General features: G+C 44.5%; 1 protein-coding gene across 1 annotated transcript in view; it reads right to left on the bottom strand.

Moving 5' to 3' along the window:
• The window catches only part of LOC134077624 (complement C1q tumor necrosis factor-related protein 1-like), a 39,896-nt gene extending 21,805 nt beyond the window's left edge, over positions 1 to 18,091 (bottom strand). Inside the window, 5 exon segments of the mRNA XM_062533325.1 lie at positions 15,488 to 15,610; positions 16,011 to 16,034; positions 16,036 to 16,161; positions 16,825 to 16,891; positions 18,069 to 18,091. Of these exon segments, the coding sequence (XP_062389309.1) occupies positions 15,488 to 15,610; positions 16,011 to 16,034; positions 16,036 to 16,161; positions 16,825 to 16,891; positions 18,069 to 18,091 (363 nt within the window).
• Positions 18,092 to 19,362: the final 1,271 nt, after the last annotated feature.

Here is a 19,362-nt window from a genome sequence, read left to right as displayed (position 1 = left end):
TTTGCCATCACGATCCCTGCACATAGCGAAGCACTCGTGTGGGCCAAACTCCCAGCCCAAACAAGGTTGGCCGACTCCTGTGTAATGGTGGAGCCACACGCGGAATGCTCAGGGGTGGAAGTAGCCCGGGGCCTCGCCACAGCGCACAGGGGTCGAGTCCCAGTGCGGGTCAGAAACCTCCAAGCACGCCCGGTCCTTCTCCATCGGCACCTCAAGTTAGCCCGCGTCACCACTGTGGATGCTTCGCGGGTGAGAGAGGGCCCTGATGTCCGCTTCACAGAGGTGAGTCCGGGGGTAATCGAGGTGGGAGTTGTCCAGGCAGGGGCTGACCCTGACCAGCCTGGGGAGGGGGTACCTGAACATTTGCTGTGTGAGTCGTTGCAGGGGGATGGTCTTGACGCCAACCAGCAGCTGCAGTTGCAGCGATTTCTGACCAGATGGCAGCATGTGTTTTCTACACACGACGAGGATTACGGCTGTACAGACCTTGTGACTCATCAGATTCCAACGGGTGAGGCAGCGCCACTCCGCGAGAGGTACAGGCCCGTGCCACCGACTCTCTACAAGGAAATCCGGACTCTGTTACAAGGTATGCTCGAAAGCGGGGTTATCCGGGAGAGCAGTAGCCCCTGGGCAGCACCAGTAGTACTTGTCCAAAAAAAGAGTGGAGCCTGGAGATTCTGTGTGGACTACCGCAAGCTTAATAATGTGACGAGAAAAGATGCCTTTCCGCTGCCTAGGATAGAAGATTCTCTAACCAGCTTGACTCAGGCAGCCTGGTACTCGACATTAGATCTGGCGAGCGGGTACTGGCAGGTCCGAGTAGACGAGAAGGACCGTGAGAACTGCCTTCGCCACCCCGTTTGGATTGTTTGAGTGGGACCGTATGCCTTTTGGGCTTTGCAACGCCCCCGCAACGTTCCAGAGGTTGATGCAGCGGTGTCTGGGGGGGCAATTATCTGAGTCCACATTGGTGTATTTGGATGATGTAATTCTTTTCTCTGTGGATTTTACAGCACACCTGCAACATCTAGAAGAGGTGTTTCGAGCACTCCAGCGTTACGGCCTGAAGCTACGCCCCGAAAAGTGCCATCTCTTCGGGAAGGAAGTCAAGTTCTTGGGCCATTGCGTCAGCAAGGAAGGAGTCGCCCCAGACCCCGACAAGGTCGCCGCTGTACAGGACTGGCCTCCACCTAAAACAGTCAGGCAAGTGAGATCTTTTCTGGGATTCGCGGGTTATTATAGGCGTTTTATAAAAGGCTTCTCTAAAATCGCTAAACCTCTTAACGAGTTGCTGGTGGGAACCGGACGCCCACAGAGACGGGGGTCACCTCCAATTCAGTGGACTGCTGACTGTGCTGCTGCATTTGAGAGACTTAAACAAGAGCTGCTCCAAGCACCAATACTGGCTTATGCTGATTATACCCAGCCCTTTACAGTGTACACTGATGCAAGCAATAGCGGCTTAGGGGCAGTATTGGCCCAACAGCAAGGGGGAGTGGAACGCGTCATTGCTTATGCTAGCAGAAGCCTCCACCCAGCCGAGAGGAATGATGCCAATTACAGCTCCTTCAAGCTGGAGCTCCTGGCAATGAAGTGGGCTGTAAGCGAAAAATTCAAAGATTATCTGTGGGGGGCAAAGGTAGTTGTAGTCACTGATAATAACCCACTTGTCCATTTAAAGACTGCTAAATTGGGGGCTGTAGAACAAAGGTGGGTGGCACAGCTTGCCAATTTTGATTACCAGCTACAGTATAGGCCAGGTAAAGAGCACATAAACGCTGATGCCCTTTCCAGACTTCCTGTGCTAGATAACACCCCCCCAAGCGGCCAGTCACCCCTGTTGGAAGAACTGATGGTGGGCACAGTCGAAGCCCCGGGCGCAACCAGCGAGACCCCCCCTGCTTGTTGGGGATGGAATCCCGAGCATTGGCACAGACTGCAGGCGGAAGACGAAGACCTAATAGTGACCCGAGCCCACCTAGAGAAGGGAGCACTACCACCCTCTTTAGAGCGGAAGGCCAAGTCACGGTTAGTGCAACAACTATTAGGCCAATGGAGCCGCCTAGTTATGAGGGAAGGTGTTGTCTGTCGGGTAGTACACGATCCCCTGACCCACGAACTGAACCATCAAATAGTCGTCCCCCAGAACCAGGTCCAACCATTGCTGGAGGCCTACCATGACCAGTCAGGCCACCAGGGGCAAGCACGAACATTGTCGCTACTGAGGAGAGGCTTTTATTGGCCGAATATGGAGGCAGCAGTGTGCCACTTTGTACAGGGGTGCTCCCGCTGCACACTGCGTAAAACCAAACAGGACATTAGGGCCCCTCTAGTCCCTCTAGAACCTAAGGCCCCCCTTCATATGCTGGCCACAGACTTCCTTACTCTTAGTCGCCCCACGGACCGGTTTCAGAATATTCTGGTCATTACGGATTTGTTCACCAAATTTGCCTGGGCCATCCCTACGGTTGATCAGACGGCCCTGACAACTGCAAGAGCCCTGTGGAATGCAGTTATGCAGCCCTTTGGCTGCCCCGAGGTCCTCCATTCCGATCAGGGGGCAAATTTTGAGTCTACCCTGATCCATGAACTATGCCAGTTGTACGTTGTATGTGCAGTTTAATCAGACCTTGTTGAACCTTCTGGGGACCTTGGAGTCCGAACAGCAGAACAGGTGGGTGGAACACCTTCCGTCCCTGCTCCATGCCTACAATAACTCTGTCCATGCCACCACAGGTTATGCGCCCAGTTACCTGATGTTTGGGAGACACACACGGTTGCCGGTAGACTTACTCCTAGGGACGACCCCATCGGAGGGGGTGGGCAGCATATCCGAGTGGGTGAGTCAACATCACGAGCGGCTTCGATATGCATACAGTAAAGCCTCTGAGAACGTAGGTGCTGCTGCTCAGAAGAATAGGCGCCTCTATGATCGGACGGCCCGGGAAGCCCCGCTGTTACCTGGAGAACGAGTCTTGGTCTGGGACAACCGGCGGCGGGGAAAAGGGAAATTAAGTGACCGATGGGAGTCCCAGCCCTATGTCGTGGTGAGCCAACGCCAAGATGACCTGCCGGTCTATGTCGTGAGGCCCGAAGGAAAGCCAGGGCCTGAGAGGGTGTTACACCGAAATCTGTTGCGGCCATGCCCACATTATCCCCAAACTACAACAGAGGGTACAGAGAAACAAGGGAATCCCTCGTTACCCTTAATGGGATGGACATGGGCCCAGGTAGACTTAAACCAACCTGGACGGGGTTTGTCTGGGTCAGACCCCGTCCCTGGACCCCGGCGTTCCCAGAGGGAGACGCAGGGTAGGCCACCCGACAGGTATGGAGATTGGGGTCACACCTAGTTCTCGGGACTAGAACTAATCTAGTGGGGGAGGGTGTCACGGGTAGCATTCACACCAGGGAAAACGGGTAGGGGGGAACTAAAACAACACACGGGGCTTCCATAGGGACGGGTTTTAGGGTGGAACATAACAAACACACGGAACATAACAAGATGGCAGCTTCACAAGGTGATTGCTTAATCATTACACACAGGTGTGCAGCGGGAAGTTGGGGCTTGGTGATTGGCACACAGGGTGTAGATTGGTGTTCTTTAGGCCGCCGCTTGCAGTCGAGGTTATGCGTGGCTCGGGGGAAGTCGTGGCAGACAGCGGGCGTTTGCAACAAGGCCGCCGGACCGACGTGACGATCCCGGTGGGAGACGCGACGGGGACTGCTCGCCTCGCCACCAGCTAGCCCTGAAGCCGGGTTGCCTTGATACCGAAGCACCATCAGATGCCAGAGGGGTGGAATCGTCCACCCCTCGCAAAGCTAAGTAACCTGCTCTCTGCTATGCAGCGACTGTTCCTGTGATGTGAATCTGGCCACAGCTGAGTCTACTTCCTCAACTGCATTAACGTTATCTATCAGCTGCTTGTTCGACTAGTCTGCTACAGTCTGCTACTGTCTTCCGATTGAGTGCTGCCGCTCCTGAACTGTAAACACTGGATCTAGCGACGTCATAAAGACTGTTTACCCAAAGACTAACGTGACGTTGCTAACGGCGGCGCTGACTGTCCGTGGTGGCCATTGGACTAATGTCTCTGTTTTATTGAAGATGCTCCTTGTCCCTGTCCTTTACATTGTTATGTGCTGGCACCACGAGTGTTGCCAGCGAGGACTATTCACTACTCCCACCTCAGTGCTGAACCAGCTAGCTGCATCCTGTAGCCACCCGCTAACTCCATCCCCTTTAGCTCCCTCTATGGCCCTTCTGCAGCAGCTGTAACACCGTGACTGACATATGTGGCCTCAGCCACTCTTTCTCATAGCCGAGCCTAATGGCCATAACAGCCTAGTGGTGTGGGGTGCAGTGTTTTGAGAGTGCTGTGCTGTGTTAAGTAACCAACGGGGCGGACTGTCCCCCTTACTTCCATTGAACTGTTTTCTGTTATAACACTGAGTGCTGTGCTGTGATAAGTGTTCAAACAGCGTGACTGTTGTTCATTATTGTGTGTAGTGGACTGTTTGCTTCCTGTTATTCCCTGGGCCTGGCTGTACAAAGAGGGTGTGGCCGCGTATGGTAATTCGCCTCTGTCTTACTGTCTGAACAGCTGCCACAGTCTGCGGAGCCGCTGAGTGGAGAGACTGGGCCTACCACTGCCAGCAGGAGGGACCGCCACTGGAGGAGCCCTTTCCAACCACCCTGGGCCCTGTTTGGTGGGACTGCTCGTTGCACAGGACATTGAGGGGGGAACCCAGAAATAGTTGAGAAAATGCTCCTTTCAATTTCAAATGATGCATCTCCTGGAATTGATAACCTTGATGGAAAGTTTTTAAAAATGGCAGCAGGACTACTCTGTGAACCAATATGCCATATTTTTAACAGATGTATACTTAGTGGCACTTTTCCAGTGCTATGGAAAGAGTCTAAAATTATACCCTTGCCAAAAGATGCCAGGGCAGATTTCACTGGATCTAACTGCAGGCCTATCAGTCTACTCCCTGCTCTATCTAAAATTTTTGAGAAAATAATTTTTAATCAAATTTTGAATTATTTCAGTCAAAATGATCTACTAACAATTGATCAGCATGCTTACAGACCAGGCCACTCTACAAATACAGCATTAGTACATATGACAGATTTATGGTTAACACACATGGATGAGGGAAAATTAGTCGGTGCGGTGCTCCTAGATTTCACAGCAGCTTTTGATGTTATTGACCACAATATCTTGATTTCAAAACTTGAAAAGTATGGTTTCTCACCCTTAGCAATTGCTTGGCTGAGAAGCTATCTCTCCTGTAGAAGTCAGCGGGTATTGTTCAATGGAAGTATGTCAGACAGAAATACAGTATCTTGTGGTGTTCCACAGGGTAGCTGCTTGGGACCTCTTTTATTCTCAATTTTCATTAATGACTTACCATCTGCTGTTGGAAATGCTAATGTGGTGATGTATGCCGACGACTCTACCTTATTTACCTCCTCACACACTGTAGTTGAGCTAGAAGAACATCTAAACACTGAGCTACAAAACATAATTAGATGGGTGAAAATGAACAAATTAATGCTGAACATATCTAAGACCAAATGTATTGTTTTTGGTAAACGGAACGCTCTTGCTAAAGCCAACACATTGAATTTATCTATTGACGACATACCTATAGAGCAGGTTACTAAAACTAAACTGCTGGGAGTGAAGTTGGATAATTTACTTTCTTGGTCCGATCAAATTGATGATATTGTCACAAAAATGGGGAAAGGTATTGCAATGGCAAGAAAATGTGCAACATATGTTTCATCCTCCATAATGATTGATGTCATTAGGTCAATTGTTTTGTCACATTTGGACTACTGCCCTGTTGTTTGGTCAAGTGCTGCTGGCAAAAATATTAGAAAACTTCAGGTTGCGCAGAATAGAGCAGCCAGACTTGCTCTGCATTGCTCATTCCGTACAAATGTCTTTGAGATGCACAAAAAGTTATCATGGCTAACTGTTGAAACAAAATCTAGGTACCATCTTTTGAGATTTATGCATAACTCAGTTTGGAAGAAAACACCTCAGTTCTTTTCCAACTGGCTGATACTAGCAGGTGATTGCCATAGGTATAGAACTAGACAAGTGACAAATGGGTTTTTGGGTGTCCCAGCACCATGCACTAACTGTATGATAAGAACTGTACTCTACAGGGGCTCTATCATGTGGAATAGGCTCCCGTTGGACATTAAAAACATTGAGAACTGTGTTAGATACAAGAAGTCACTTAAGCAACATTTTCTTAAGTTAGAGTCAGGCATATAAGCTCTTGTGTGAATGCTTGATCTTGTCCAGTTGCGATTATGGTGTTGGCTAGACTGTTTGTGTTTTTAATAATAATGGAATGTAAACGCAATGTAACATTTTAATATTTGTAATGTTGAAATGATGATGATTTTACTACAGGACCCCAGGGAGACTAGCGACCCCTTTGTGGGGAAGCTAATGGGGATCCTAATAAAGAATAAGAATAAGGGGGGGGGGGGTTGCTCTTAGGACAAAAGACTTTTAAATACTCTTCTCCATTTATTAAATAAAAGACATTTTGTACTGTACCACTTGACCCTTGGCATTATTGCAGAGTACAGCGTTCTCCCCACTGACAGAGGTCTTTTTAGCTAGGGGGCATCAGCGCCCCCTACCTGTGACACTATATTGCCAAAAGTATTCGCTCACCTGTCTTGACACTCATCTCTATTTTACCAACACACAACATGCCTCAAGTGCGTGTCACTAGGTCAGTCTCTATGGCCCTCCACCCAGTGCCCTCATGCAATAATGGCTTTGGGCAGAGATCCTTCATATACACTGCTACCAGAGTCTGGAATGACATTCCTCAACACATTAGAGAATTACAATCCATCACACAATTCAAAAAAACACTATAAACTACTACTCCTCAATACATAGACTTGCAAACACTGACCTCTAAACTACTGTCTTTGTTAAGTCTGATGTCTATGTTTGCCTTTTGTTGTATGTAAATGTGATGTATGATGAAACAAACAGTAAAGTTAATAACCAAATGTACACCATATACACAAATTCTGAGTGGAAATATTTGTATTAATGTATTTTGGCAAGTGAATTTGAAACTGCTACAACAAAATTCAGTAATGAGCTGTTTGAAAGAGCAGTGTGATTACACACTGCTCTGCCAGCTTTGCACGAACACTGTCTGGAGGTCATGACGACAGGTTCTGAATCACGAAGCACTATCTGTGTAGAAAACACAAAGAGACCATTGGACAAACATTCACACTGATGTATCCTTTGCAGTGAAGTTTGTTACTTAAACAGTAGTCTGAACAGACCACTAAATAAAAAATGGGTCTAGTAAGGTTGCTGGAGCAAGTTTGTTGACAAGGGGGTTCCTACAAATCTACTAGCCTACAATAACTGCAACAGACTGCGAAATTGAACAGAATACCCAAACCCATCCCTAAACATTAGCCTACTCTCCAGTTGTGTGGTTTTTCATTCTTCTGCATGACCTGTGTGAAGTTTGCACCCCATATGTTGAAAATATGAATACAAGTGTTTTGATTCGTTTGTGCACGATTGTGCAGGCAAAATAAACATTTGTGCACAAACGGTTTTAAGGATATTAAATGTAACTTCGTGATCACTCGCCAGCAATAACGCTAGTAACACAAGAAACAGTGCACAAATGTTCACACGAGTTTCAGCATGGACTTGTGACGAGCTGCTTCAACGTGTTTGTTTGAGACTGGTGGACATGATACAGCATTCCTTCATTCACTCAACAATATTTTAGCAATATGAAACACCAGCATAAACACACAGGATATCGCAGTCTTCATTTGATTGTTTTAATCGTCTGCGAGCAAAAATACAAGGCTGATAGTCTAGTTAGCAAACGCCATTAGCAAAAGCTATTTTGTACATGCAGCCTTAAAACAGTGCTTTACAGCTCTTTTGAGTCACGGTGAAATGTCATTTTTGGTACATAGCTAATTTAGGTACACCTATGGAGTGGGTTCATGCGTTTCTTTATGAATCCGCCGTCATAATTTGTATAGAAATATAGGTAACACACGTCTATAGTATAGCAGAGATAATATTAGGTAACACACGTAAAAGGGCGGATAGGAGAAAACGTTAGTTACATAGGCTCCATACCTTCATAATTATGAATAAACTCGGAAATGTATACAATAAAGTACAATATATTTTTTAAAAAGTACCCGGAGCTATGGACGTCCGTTTTGGCAATACGATATACATCTGAAATTGTTATTAATGATAGCTCATGTAAACACCGGCTGCACAAGGTAGCATAACACGCTGTGTTAACGAACGACCGGAAATAGATCGTTATGTTTTATAGAACCCGGAAGAAAGTTCGACATAAACCCTATTAGACCTACACACCACCCCTGTGGTATCATTAAGCATTATCGCACGAGTGGGAGTGGTGTTGTTGGCCAATATCGCCACGGCTGTGGTTCGCCGCAGGCACGAAGCCGAAGGCTGAGTGCCGTAGGTAACTACAGCCGTGGCGATATTGGCCAACAACACCACGACCACGAGTGCGATAATGCTTTTATACAACAGTTCTATTGCCAACAAATAAAAGATACCCGAGTGCATTTTTAGGAAGGATAATTATTATTTGCCATCGTTTTATTTAGCCCAGTTCCTCCGCTATGCGAAGTAGGCCTAGCTCAGAACGCTTGTGGTTGCTATGCAACTGCTAAGTCAAAGAATATGGAATGCCGTCTCTAGTTAGCCTCGCGAGCCATCCACGTACTTCCGGCCAAGGATTGCCTCCACTACGAGTCTGGCCGTGCTCCTCTGTGGAGCATTCTGCTCGGTAGAATTGTAACAGAACGCCCCCCTCCAGAAAGCAGCCAATAAACGAAGAGACGGGTTGGTGGGGGCGAAAGGGGGAGGGCGCTCGTGACGATGACGTTAAACGCCTGCGCTATGTTGTTATGAGTAACTATCGCCGATTGGGTGAGAGCTGTCCAATCAATTCAAACCAGAACTGGGCGTTACTTCCCGCTTCCTGCAAGCGCTTCAGAGCAAAGAAATTCCAGACCATAATACGAAATGAAATGGTAGTATTATGGGATGGTTAGGACCAGGCTAGTCTCTAGTTAAATCAAAGCGAAGAATCAACGTCGCGGAGTGATTATTAGCTGTGAAGAGTCACCAGTGGTGATATCGGTTAATATCACCACTGATAGAACGCGTCTCGTCCAATCAGATATTGCTAAATCGTTCGACCGGACCTAACTGTTGTATAATTAAAGACAAGTGCAATCAATGTGAAGTACTCAAATTACTGAATATTTTTAGCTTTAAGTAATTATGCAGATCTTAAAATACTATAATGTTAACAAAATATATAAAGTTTCGGAGTGATTATTTGCACCCGGGTGTAAATAGTGGAATTTACTTATAGTGGAATTTATTTGCACCCAAACCTGAAATGCGTGCTATCCAACATAGCGGGACCATCTTGGCAGGAGATGGCCTACCTAAATCTAACAAGTTAGGATTATTAAAACTATATTTGAGATGGGAAAGTGGTGCTAAATTTCTACAAACTTTATTCAGTGAACGGGTAAAGCCGTCCGTTTGCAAGCAAAATCAAGAAATACAATCTTCTAGTTTTGTTTACCGTTACCTAGCAACCCCAACAAGTGAGTCAATAATTAGTATTCTCACATTCAATGGGGCGTAGTACAGCGGATAAGTGATCGGATATCATGCTTGAGGTGTTGGGTTTGAATCACAGATGAATGTTTTTTTTTTGATGACTTCTTTTTTCTTAGATGACGTTACCTCGCGGCAAATAAGAGTTTGTGCTTTTTGAACCTGTCAAAGATTGACTGGTTCTATTTCAGTTATGAGTACAGTTAAGTAGAAGTAGGCTTCAGTAGGCCTAGTTGTTAGTAGAAAGGTTGTGTTTTGACTTTGAGCCCCCAACGCTGCCTGGAAGGAACTTAGGCATGGGTTAAGGTTAGGGTTAAGGTTAGGTTAAGGTTAGGTTAAGGTTAGGGTTAAGGTTAGGAGTAGGATTAAGTGCTTTTAAGTCAACAGTGGCAGCGGTGCCTGGAAGAGAACTCAGAAAACAACTCTAAAAGTAGCTTGTCTTTGATGAAGCTACCACATGACCACTCATTAGCCTAATATTTGTATAATCACTTCCAAGTAACCCAGACATGGCAAAACAGCTAAAAACTGTTCAAAACTAAATTAGGCCTAGCCTACTGTAGAGCTGGTAAATACACAGGCCTATTGACAGAGAACATGGATGTTAGACATCGGGTGTAAATAGTATTGTTGATTATTACACTATTTACACCCGGGTGTAAATAGTAATGTTGATTATTACACTATTTACACCCGGGTGTAAATAGTAATGTTGATTATTACACTATTTACACCCGGGTGTAAATAGTAATGTTGATTATTTGCACCCGGGTGTAAATAGTAATGTTTATTATTTACACCCGGGTGCAAATAGTCTCTGCCATAAAGTTTATGAATTCAAAATATGAAATAGAAACCAGACAAGCCATTTTCTGTGTGTGTGGAGGGTTGAACAGAGACTGCTGTGCATGATCTGTATCCCACTTAAGGCAATAAGGTTTTGCCTATATATTTTTGTAATGTAATAAACACTGTCACACTTTTTTTAAAACTATTTCAGCTTGTGTGTGCCTATCAGTGCTTTTTTAACATATGAACACATATTTTTTTTTCAAATACCGTGAAACGTCTAAAACCATTGCATCCCTAAATAGTGCAAAGCCTACATAATAAATAGATTTCTACCTATATAGGCCTATTTTATTAACTTATTTCTACATTTGCCGTATCGTTGATGGGTTAAATACAACATCATGCAAAAGGGGGGCCTTGGCCACAATCTAGTGGTATTTGGGGGGCCTTGTCATGGGAAAGTTTGGGAACCCCTGGGCTATATAATAGTCAAATAATAACAAAAGCAATGATGACAAAGGTAAATAAAAGAAAAGAAAAACTGTTTCAATAAAGAAAATAAATTGACATAATAGTCAAAAAATGTAATAAATTTGTCTAGACAATAATTCCAAATGACTGTAGACTAGCCAATGCTACTAACCCGCATGAGAGCTACAAGACAATATGTCTCACTATCACTCGCTCCCGAACCACTGAATCAGGTTGGCTTAAGTTAGGCCCATGTGTGCCCCTACAATTGGGTCATACCATTGTACTCAACAATACAGGGGAAGCTCAAGTGACATAACAATAAAGAAGCTAAATACAGCTATGAAGACATTACAAAATATCTAAAAACATTAATGACAATATTTAAACACTGGCACTATAAGAATGCATAACATTCATTCAATTTACAGCCCATAAATATCACATTTACAAAACGGTGAACCCGGAAGTCGCATCACTGATAAGCAGGAATTCAGACCAGGAAATCCCTTTCACAACAATCTGGCGACGAGACGCTGAATGCCGGTGAGACAAACGTTATGCTCTTTTACTTACAAAGCTATAAGGTATTGAACTTAACACTAGAAGCGCCAAGTGCCGGTCATTTGACCGCTGACGCGTATTCCTAGAAGCGCCGTGTGGGTTTGACCTAGATATACCTAGAACTGCCGGGCTGCGGTCATTTGACCGCAGCGATTACAAAAAAAAAATATATATTTTCACTCGATTAAATTCCAGGATCCTACGTTCACGACTTTTCCTAAATACGCGTGTTTTGTCACCCAGAATTTTTACATGATCGAAAGCACACCGGTACAAGCTAGTTTAGAGCTATTTTGCGCTCATTATGTGACAACACTATGTTGTCTCGCGTTCGGCCATGTTTGTCCAGGCTGCTATTCTCTTTTCTCACAGCAGATGTCGCAAGGGTTTCCTGACAGTCGGGCATGAGAATAATATTTTACCATAAAACATATAGTTTATATATGTGCAATATGTATTATACATGTGATTTATTTTAATAACTATTTTTAATTTACATGGCATAGTCTATGGAGGCGATTTACAGTGGTAAAATGCGAGTTTGTTTTGAAAACGTTGCGACGTTCTATTAGGCAGGCCTACATGTGTGAACAATATTGTCAGCTGAAATTCGTCCGTCGTAGCCTATTTATGTACGTAGGGCGCGTATGCCTACGTACATTCATAGTTGTATATCTTATCTTCTATTTGTATGGAGTGAGATAGCTGTCAATATATTCGTGTCATAGATTTGATGCACGTTCGTATTTGTCTGTAGTCGTGCATAAAATATGAGTCCAGTCGTGCATAAAATATATTGTGTGTAGCCTATTTTATCCATCAGAATACGGATGGGAAAAAAATACGAATTCAAAAATTACAAGTACGAAATCAAACTTTACAGGTAGGCTTTCATTTATGAGTAGGCTACGACTTCGCACAAGTGACTGAACTGTGAAAATACGTCATCGCCACACAACCACTCTCATTGTCGTTGGTGGATGTAAAGAGCAACACCAGCACGGCCCTCTTTTATACTCCAGATTTTGCTGAGAGCATGACTGAGACATTACTTGTTTGCTGGACTGACTGAGTTTCGTCGCAGGAAAAGTAAAAGGGCAAGTGGTGCAGCGTTATCTTCCCCGACTGCGACGCTGAAGGCCCGGGCTCACATCCTGGCCGGGGCGTAATCTTATAGCTCATTGACTGAATTCATTGACCGTTTTTGAACGTCGACGTACAATTATTTTTTGTTAATGTTTTTTAATAACAAGCTCTCTGAAATTTGTTTACCATTAACGAAAAATAATTTCGCCAGCCAATAATTCTCTAAGCCAAATTGAGCCGCCATCTGACAAACTTTGGCTAAGCCAGTTAGACTTTGCATCTAAAAATAATTATATCAGAGACACACGCGAAAAATAAACGCGAGCCTATAAACGATTCCCACTGGATACACCATATCAGTATTGTGCTCGTTGCTACGATAGGCTACACAGGACTCAGTTGCATGTTCTGTAGACATGAAGTGGCAACTAAAGCCATTATCAGCCATGAAGCCAGCCGTTATTCTCAAAGCAAATGGCTTCGGGGTCTATAGGCTACATAACACAGTGTCCATTGCAAACATAGCCTATTTGAAACCGATCATTCCCCCTCCCCCATACACGTCTAACCTGTTCACTGGGGGGGGTCGTTTTGCTACATGTGGATATGATCTTAGGCTACAGACATCACTGTGGCATTGACAAATGCCTCCCCACCCCCACTTTGCCTCCTGCATGGCTGTAAGCTGGCTGTTTGTTGTTTACATGCAACTGGTGGAAGAATGCGCAATCATGTTTCATCGTATATGCGCGTTTTAGAATGTTCGAATTCGCCAGCACGCGTGTAGGCTAGTTGTGTGAATAGAAAAGAATAGAATATACTTTATTGATGCCTTGCTCAAAAGTACTGCTGCCATAGCCTACCCAGGTCAGGGATCGAACCAGCAACTCTTTGGCGTAAAGGCTGAAGCTCTAACCAGTGGGCTACGGCTCTGTCCCTCAGCATCGTGGATGTGTGTCTCAATTCCAAATCACGAATTCACAATAGGCCTATAGCTGTTTTTCAGCAGACATCGAAACATAGCCTACACATTCGCAAAACGGAGAATATCTTTTTCACTCATCATTTTTAATTAGCCTACTTCTCGCGCCTATGCCTGCTCAGCATTTCTGCTCTCTCTATCTCCCTCCCTCCGAGGTAGCTAGACCCTAGATGCTTCTCCCTAAATGAATGAACATTGTCTTAGAAAGTAGCCGCGGTAGCCTGTAAAATGCGGCATGAAATCCTGGCTACTGTGTAATTGAAACCATAGGTTAGGCTCTTTGTTCGGTCCGATCATTTTTGGCGGCGTGAACATAGACCTATTAAATGAATAGAAGTGAATTTGGGGAGTGAATTAGAACTAGCCATCCATTCATTTTAGAGCTTAGATTATCTGCCCAAACCCGAACTGCGGGTTACGGATCTCGAGATCCAACAACACCGGTGTTGGGTCGACATTTTTCATCCTTCCCCTCCCGTCGGGTCAGGCTCCTAATCACAGAACGCGTATGCCTCCGTTTTAAAATAGCCAACATTTATAAGTAGGCTAGCATACAAAATGTAAAAACGAAATATAAAAAATGAAATACTATGAAAAAGTTGAAAGTCAAGTTTGCTCAAGGTTTGTTCAAGAACTCCTCCAGAGTTTTTACCTCAAACAACACAAATCAACACAAATAAATGAACAGATAACTCAAACGTGCTGTAGACCTATGTCATAATGAAACAACCACAGACAACACAGTCTGACAAATGTATTCAAACGATTTGATTCGTGCACGAAGCGCCATCTAGCTGTCATTATGTGTAAGTAGCAGCCTCCCAGTCTAAGGACTCAGCGGTCTTTTGACCGCCTCGCCGCGCTTTAAGTAGTTCACAACAGCACGGCGCTTCTAGCAGGTCGTCAAAGCGGTCAAATGACCGGGGCGCGACGCTTCTAGGTATAAGTGGGTCAGAGGGGCGCGGCGCTTCTAGTGTTAAATAAACACAACATTGATGTGACAAAACATGTTTGATGAGTGCTTATTGTAACGAAAAAGACAATGAATGTTAAGTGAATGATGACGTGAAGACAATGTTTTGATGGTAAAGGTGATTCTAAACGGTAAAGAGTTGTAATGGTTTATAGTAAGCCAGGCTAATTCACCGTTGTGTAGGATGTTTTAGACGTCTATAAAACAGCAACGGGAATTACAGAAATTGTGTGATGAATGACAATTACATAGTAGTAAACTGCGTGACACATATACAACAAACAAACAGACAGACGTTAGCGCTCAGTCATTAGCTTGTAAGCAGCATTGCTGCGGTGACGGTAGCTATGCGCCCCATCACACAAAGTCATCGCTGAAGGTGATGCAGGTGTCAAAGTCATCGCTGAAGGTGATGCAGGCGTCAAAGTCATCGCTGAAGGTGATGCAGGTGTCAAAGTCATCGCTGAAGGTGATGCAGGTGTCAAAGTCATCGCTGAAGGTGATGCAGGTGTGGAAGTCATCGCTGAAGGTGATGCAGGTGTGGAAGTCATCTCTGAAGGTGATGCAGGTGTCAAAGTCATCGCTGAAGGTGATGCAGGTGTCAAAGTCATCGCTGAAGGTGATGCAGGTGTCAAAGTCATCGCTGAAGGTGATGCAGGTGTGGAAGTCATCGCTGAAGACGGCGTTCTCGCGCTCGCCCTTGTAGAGGCGCACCCACACCTGGTCATCACGCGCTAACCTTGTAGAGGCGCACCCACACCTGGTCATCACGCGCTAACCTTGTAGAGACGCACCCACACCTGGTCATCACGCGCACCCACACCTGGTCATCACGCGCTAACCTTGTAGAGGTGCACCCACACCTGGTCATCACGCGCTAACCTTGTAGAGGCGCACCCACACCTGGTCATCACGTGCCAGCTGCAGCAGCAGGCTCTGGCTCTGCATGATGGACCGGTCACTCGGCTGGGCGTACAAGATGGCCGCCTCCTGCTCATTCTTCATCAGGTGCAGGTACGTCTCCTTCTGCACACCAGGAGAGAGAGAGGGAGGGGGAGAGGGAGAGAGAGAGGGAGAGAGAGAGCGAGAGAAAGAGGTAAATTGGTGGAAAATGAAAAGCTTCCAATGTTACAATGCTTTATGCTGCTTATGTTTTTTGTTTCTTATATAAGATTGATTGTGATTATAATGACTCGGTAGCAGTTATAGTTCCCTCAGCCATTATGACACTGTATGTTATGAATATGTGACAGATCCTAATGATTGAACTGATAATGCAATATAGACATCTGTCTGTGTAAAGGCCTAGAAGAATACTCACCTGCTTATAACAGAACTAGACGCAGTCTGAGCTGATTCTGTACTTAGAACAGAACTACAATGGAGCTCACCTGGTTCTGCACCTAGAACAGAAGTGTAAGCGTACCTGGTTCCAGGTGTGCACGTTGAGGAGTGCACAAGTAGACTCCGGGCACGTAGCAGAAGAACTTTCCGGTGAACATGTTGAAGTGGTTGTAGAGGTTGACGAGCTCCGTGTCAAAGACCAGCGTCTGGTAGTAGTGGCTGCTGTGCAGGGCCTGGCAGGGCTCACACTCACACATACAATAATTCATTCATCATTAAATGTAATGTATATGTGATGTAATGAGAGGCATATTTTATCAAACTATTTAGATGGTCAATCAAACAAACACGTACGTACAGAGTGTCTTTCAAATGTAACTTTGTTGCTTCGGTGCATGCTCAAGACTGCCAGCTGGAAATTATATGAAGGAGATATAAATTACATAGATAAGGGAGTATGTGTGTGTGTGTGTGTGTGTGTGAGGAGCAGAACTGCATAGATAAGGGAGAGCGTGTGTGTGTGTGTGTGTGTGTGTGTGTGTGTGTGTGAAAGAGCAGAACTATATTGCTGCAGTCCAGAGTTCAATCCAGAGCACATCACTGACTGCTTATTGTCACTGAGCGCCATTTTGAGGAGGAATGACACTGTAAGGTGAGTTATTCATGATTGTTTTATTTGTTATGTCAATATCGATGGCGACCGTCTATGTTACATATATGAACACATGTCATATGGACATGGACTATTCCTACTTATTGAGCCTGATAATAAGGTAGTGTGTGATAGTTCTGGAGACGTGAATGAATACGTATTATACAATGCCTGAACAAAACCGGCATAAACTTTTAACTTTAGCTTTTAATTTTATAAAAGTGTGCTTGGTATTGGGGGGTACGATGCTGCCCTTGATACCCTTCACCCCATGGGGGCCAGTGGGGCCAACTTGCCCACCCTTACCAGACCTACAGTAGGAAATAGGCGAACATGCAAAACAATCAATATTTATACAGAATGTTTTGCTGAATCCAGCCTCATGTATTTTGTAGTCAAAATTAATTCATCAACATCATTTTCACCACTTTTGTCAGTGTTCTGTTTTGTTTCATGTTGGACACCTCATACATTTAGTGATATAACACCCTGATTAGTCATGTTACAGTATATTCACATAGTTGGTATTGCTGGATTCAGCACCACCTTTCCAACAAGCCATCATCATATGTGTTTGTATGATAATCCCTAGCAAAGCAACTACAAAGTAATTGAAAACATTCTGTATATATAAAGATTTTGCATGTTCGCCTATTTTAGGTATGTGTTTGAGTCTCTGTTTATTTCATACATCAAGATATCTGCATCCAGTGTTGTCTAGTACTGTAGGTTAAGCAACTTCCTGACTAAAAACATGACACATTTTCAAATCTCTCAGATCTTGTGTGATTGATCTGCATGACTTTTTATGCCTTAAGTCCCTTACGGACAGGCTATATTTTAGTCCTTTATATGGTTGTGGTGTGTATAACAATACTTTTTAATTTAACCATCTTAGCAGTCAAATATTTTAGCCAAGAATCCACTTCATATGGGAGACCTTAGAGATGAGGAAAAACATTGTTGGGTTTGTTCTACCTCCAGTAGGGGTATATAGAAAATGTGGGGGCATTGTCACTAGTCTAAGGGAGAACTCGCGCGCACACACACACACACACACACACACACACACACACACACACACACACACACACGTCCATTAATACCAATGATCCGACACACACACACACACACACACATACAATAGTTCCTGATCATTTAATGTAATGTATATGTGATCTAATGAGAGGCATATTTTATGAAACAGCTTAGATGGTCAGTTTGGACCTTTTATCAGATTTAGCAGAGACTACTGTATGGTAGAATGTGCTTTTGCAATCAAACAAACACGTACGCACAGAGTGTCTCTCAAATGTAACTTTGGTGCTTCGGTGCATGCTCAAGGCTACCAGCTGGAAATTGTATGGAGGAGTAGAACTACATAGATAAGGAAGTGTGTGTGTGTGTGTGTGTGTGTGTGTGTGTGTGTGTGTGTGAGCAGAACTACATTGCTGTAGTCCAGAGTTCAATCCAGAGCACATCACTGACTGCTTATTGTCACTGAGCGCCATTTTGAGGATGAATGACACTGTAAGGTGAGCTATTCATGATTGTTTTATTTGTTATGTCAATATGGATGGCGACCGTCTATGTTGTGAACAAATGTCATATGGACATGGACTATTCCTACTTATTGAGCCTGATAATGAGGTAGTGTGTGATAGTTTTTGCAACGTGAATGAATACGTATTATACAATGCCTGAACAAAACCGGCATAAACTTTTAACTTTATAAAAGTGTGCTTGGTATTTCATGATCATGCCAGCATATAATGGACTTCTCTTGGTCTATCTACTAGTTTATTGTCACAAATAAAGCCCAACAAACTTGTTTGAAACCGAAAGTTGACACACGTGGTAGGGAACTTTTTACCTCAGGAGATTGATTGCATAAACATAACCTGAGGGTGTAACCCTTCAGACAATGGCCCAATCCCAATGTCAGCCCTAAAGACTAAGAACTAAAGACTGAGTGAGTGAGTGTGTGAGGCCACATAGGCTCAGATAGGTATTTGGGATTGGGACAGCACTTCATGAGATCACATGTACCTTGGCGATGTTTACTAACAAAGACGTTACTAACATTTGCACCATGCACGTGTGTCGTGCGTGCTGTTGTTTACCTTCATTTCCGGATTTTTCTATGATCTCCGCGGTTAACGTCACAACACTTTGAACTGTGGGTAATTCCCTTAGGTTAAGTCTGCATCGATGCAGACTCACGGAAAGGGCTCGGTAAGTCTGTACTCAAACCCTCCCGCCCGTTGTAATTCGACATTGGGACAGCCCTAAACCCTTACGAATTTCGCGAGAACGCGCACCAAAGTCCGTGAGTTCGTGAGTCCGGACATTGGGATTGGGCCCATATAGCCTATGGTTTATATAGTTGAGTATGTTTTCCCTTCATGGTACAAAATGAAATGTATTATGTGTACACACATCCAGAAAATCCCAATCATTTTGATGGTTGACTTGGTGGTCTAACAGTTACAGTGAGAATTAGTTTATTTCTTGTTTCTTGTTTTTCTTAACCTCTGGGACCAAGGCTACAAAAAAATACCCCATAAGACTAGCGTGTGTGTGTGGGAGGGCATAGTTTGAATCACGGGGTGTACTGGGGGGTATGATGCTGCCCTTCATACCCTTCACCCCGTGGCGGCCAGAGGGACCAACATGCCCCCCCTTACCAGACCTAGGAAAAAAGGCGAACATGCAAAACAATCTATATTTATACAGAAATGTTTTGCTGAATCCAGCCTCATGTATTCTACTTTGCAGTAAC

The sequence above is a fragment of the Sardina pilchardus genome, chromosome 3 (assembly GCF_963854185.1).
Source record: "Sardina pilchardus chromosome 3, fSarPil1.1, whole genome shotgun sequence".
Lineage (NCBI taxonomy): Eukaryota > Metazoa > Chordata > Actinopteri > Clupeiformes > Clupeidae > Sardina > Sardina pilchardus.
Note: the sequence above shows the minus strand (reverse complement) of the source record. Positions and strands in the feature narration are given on the sequence as shown.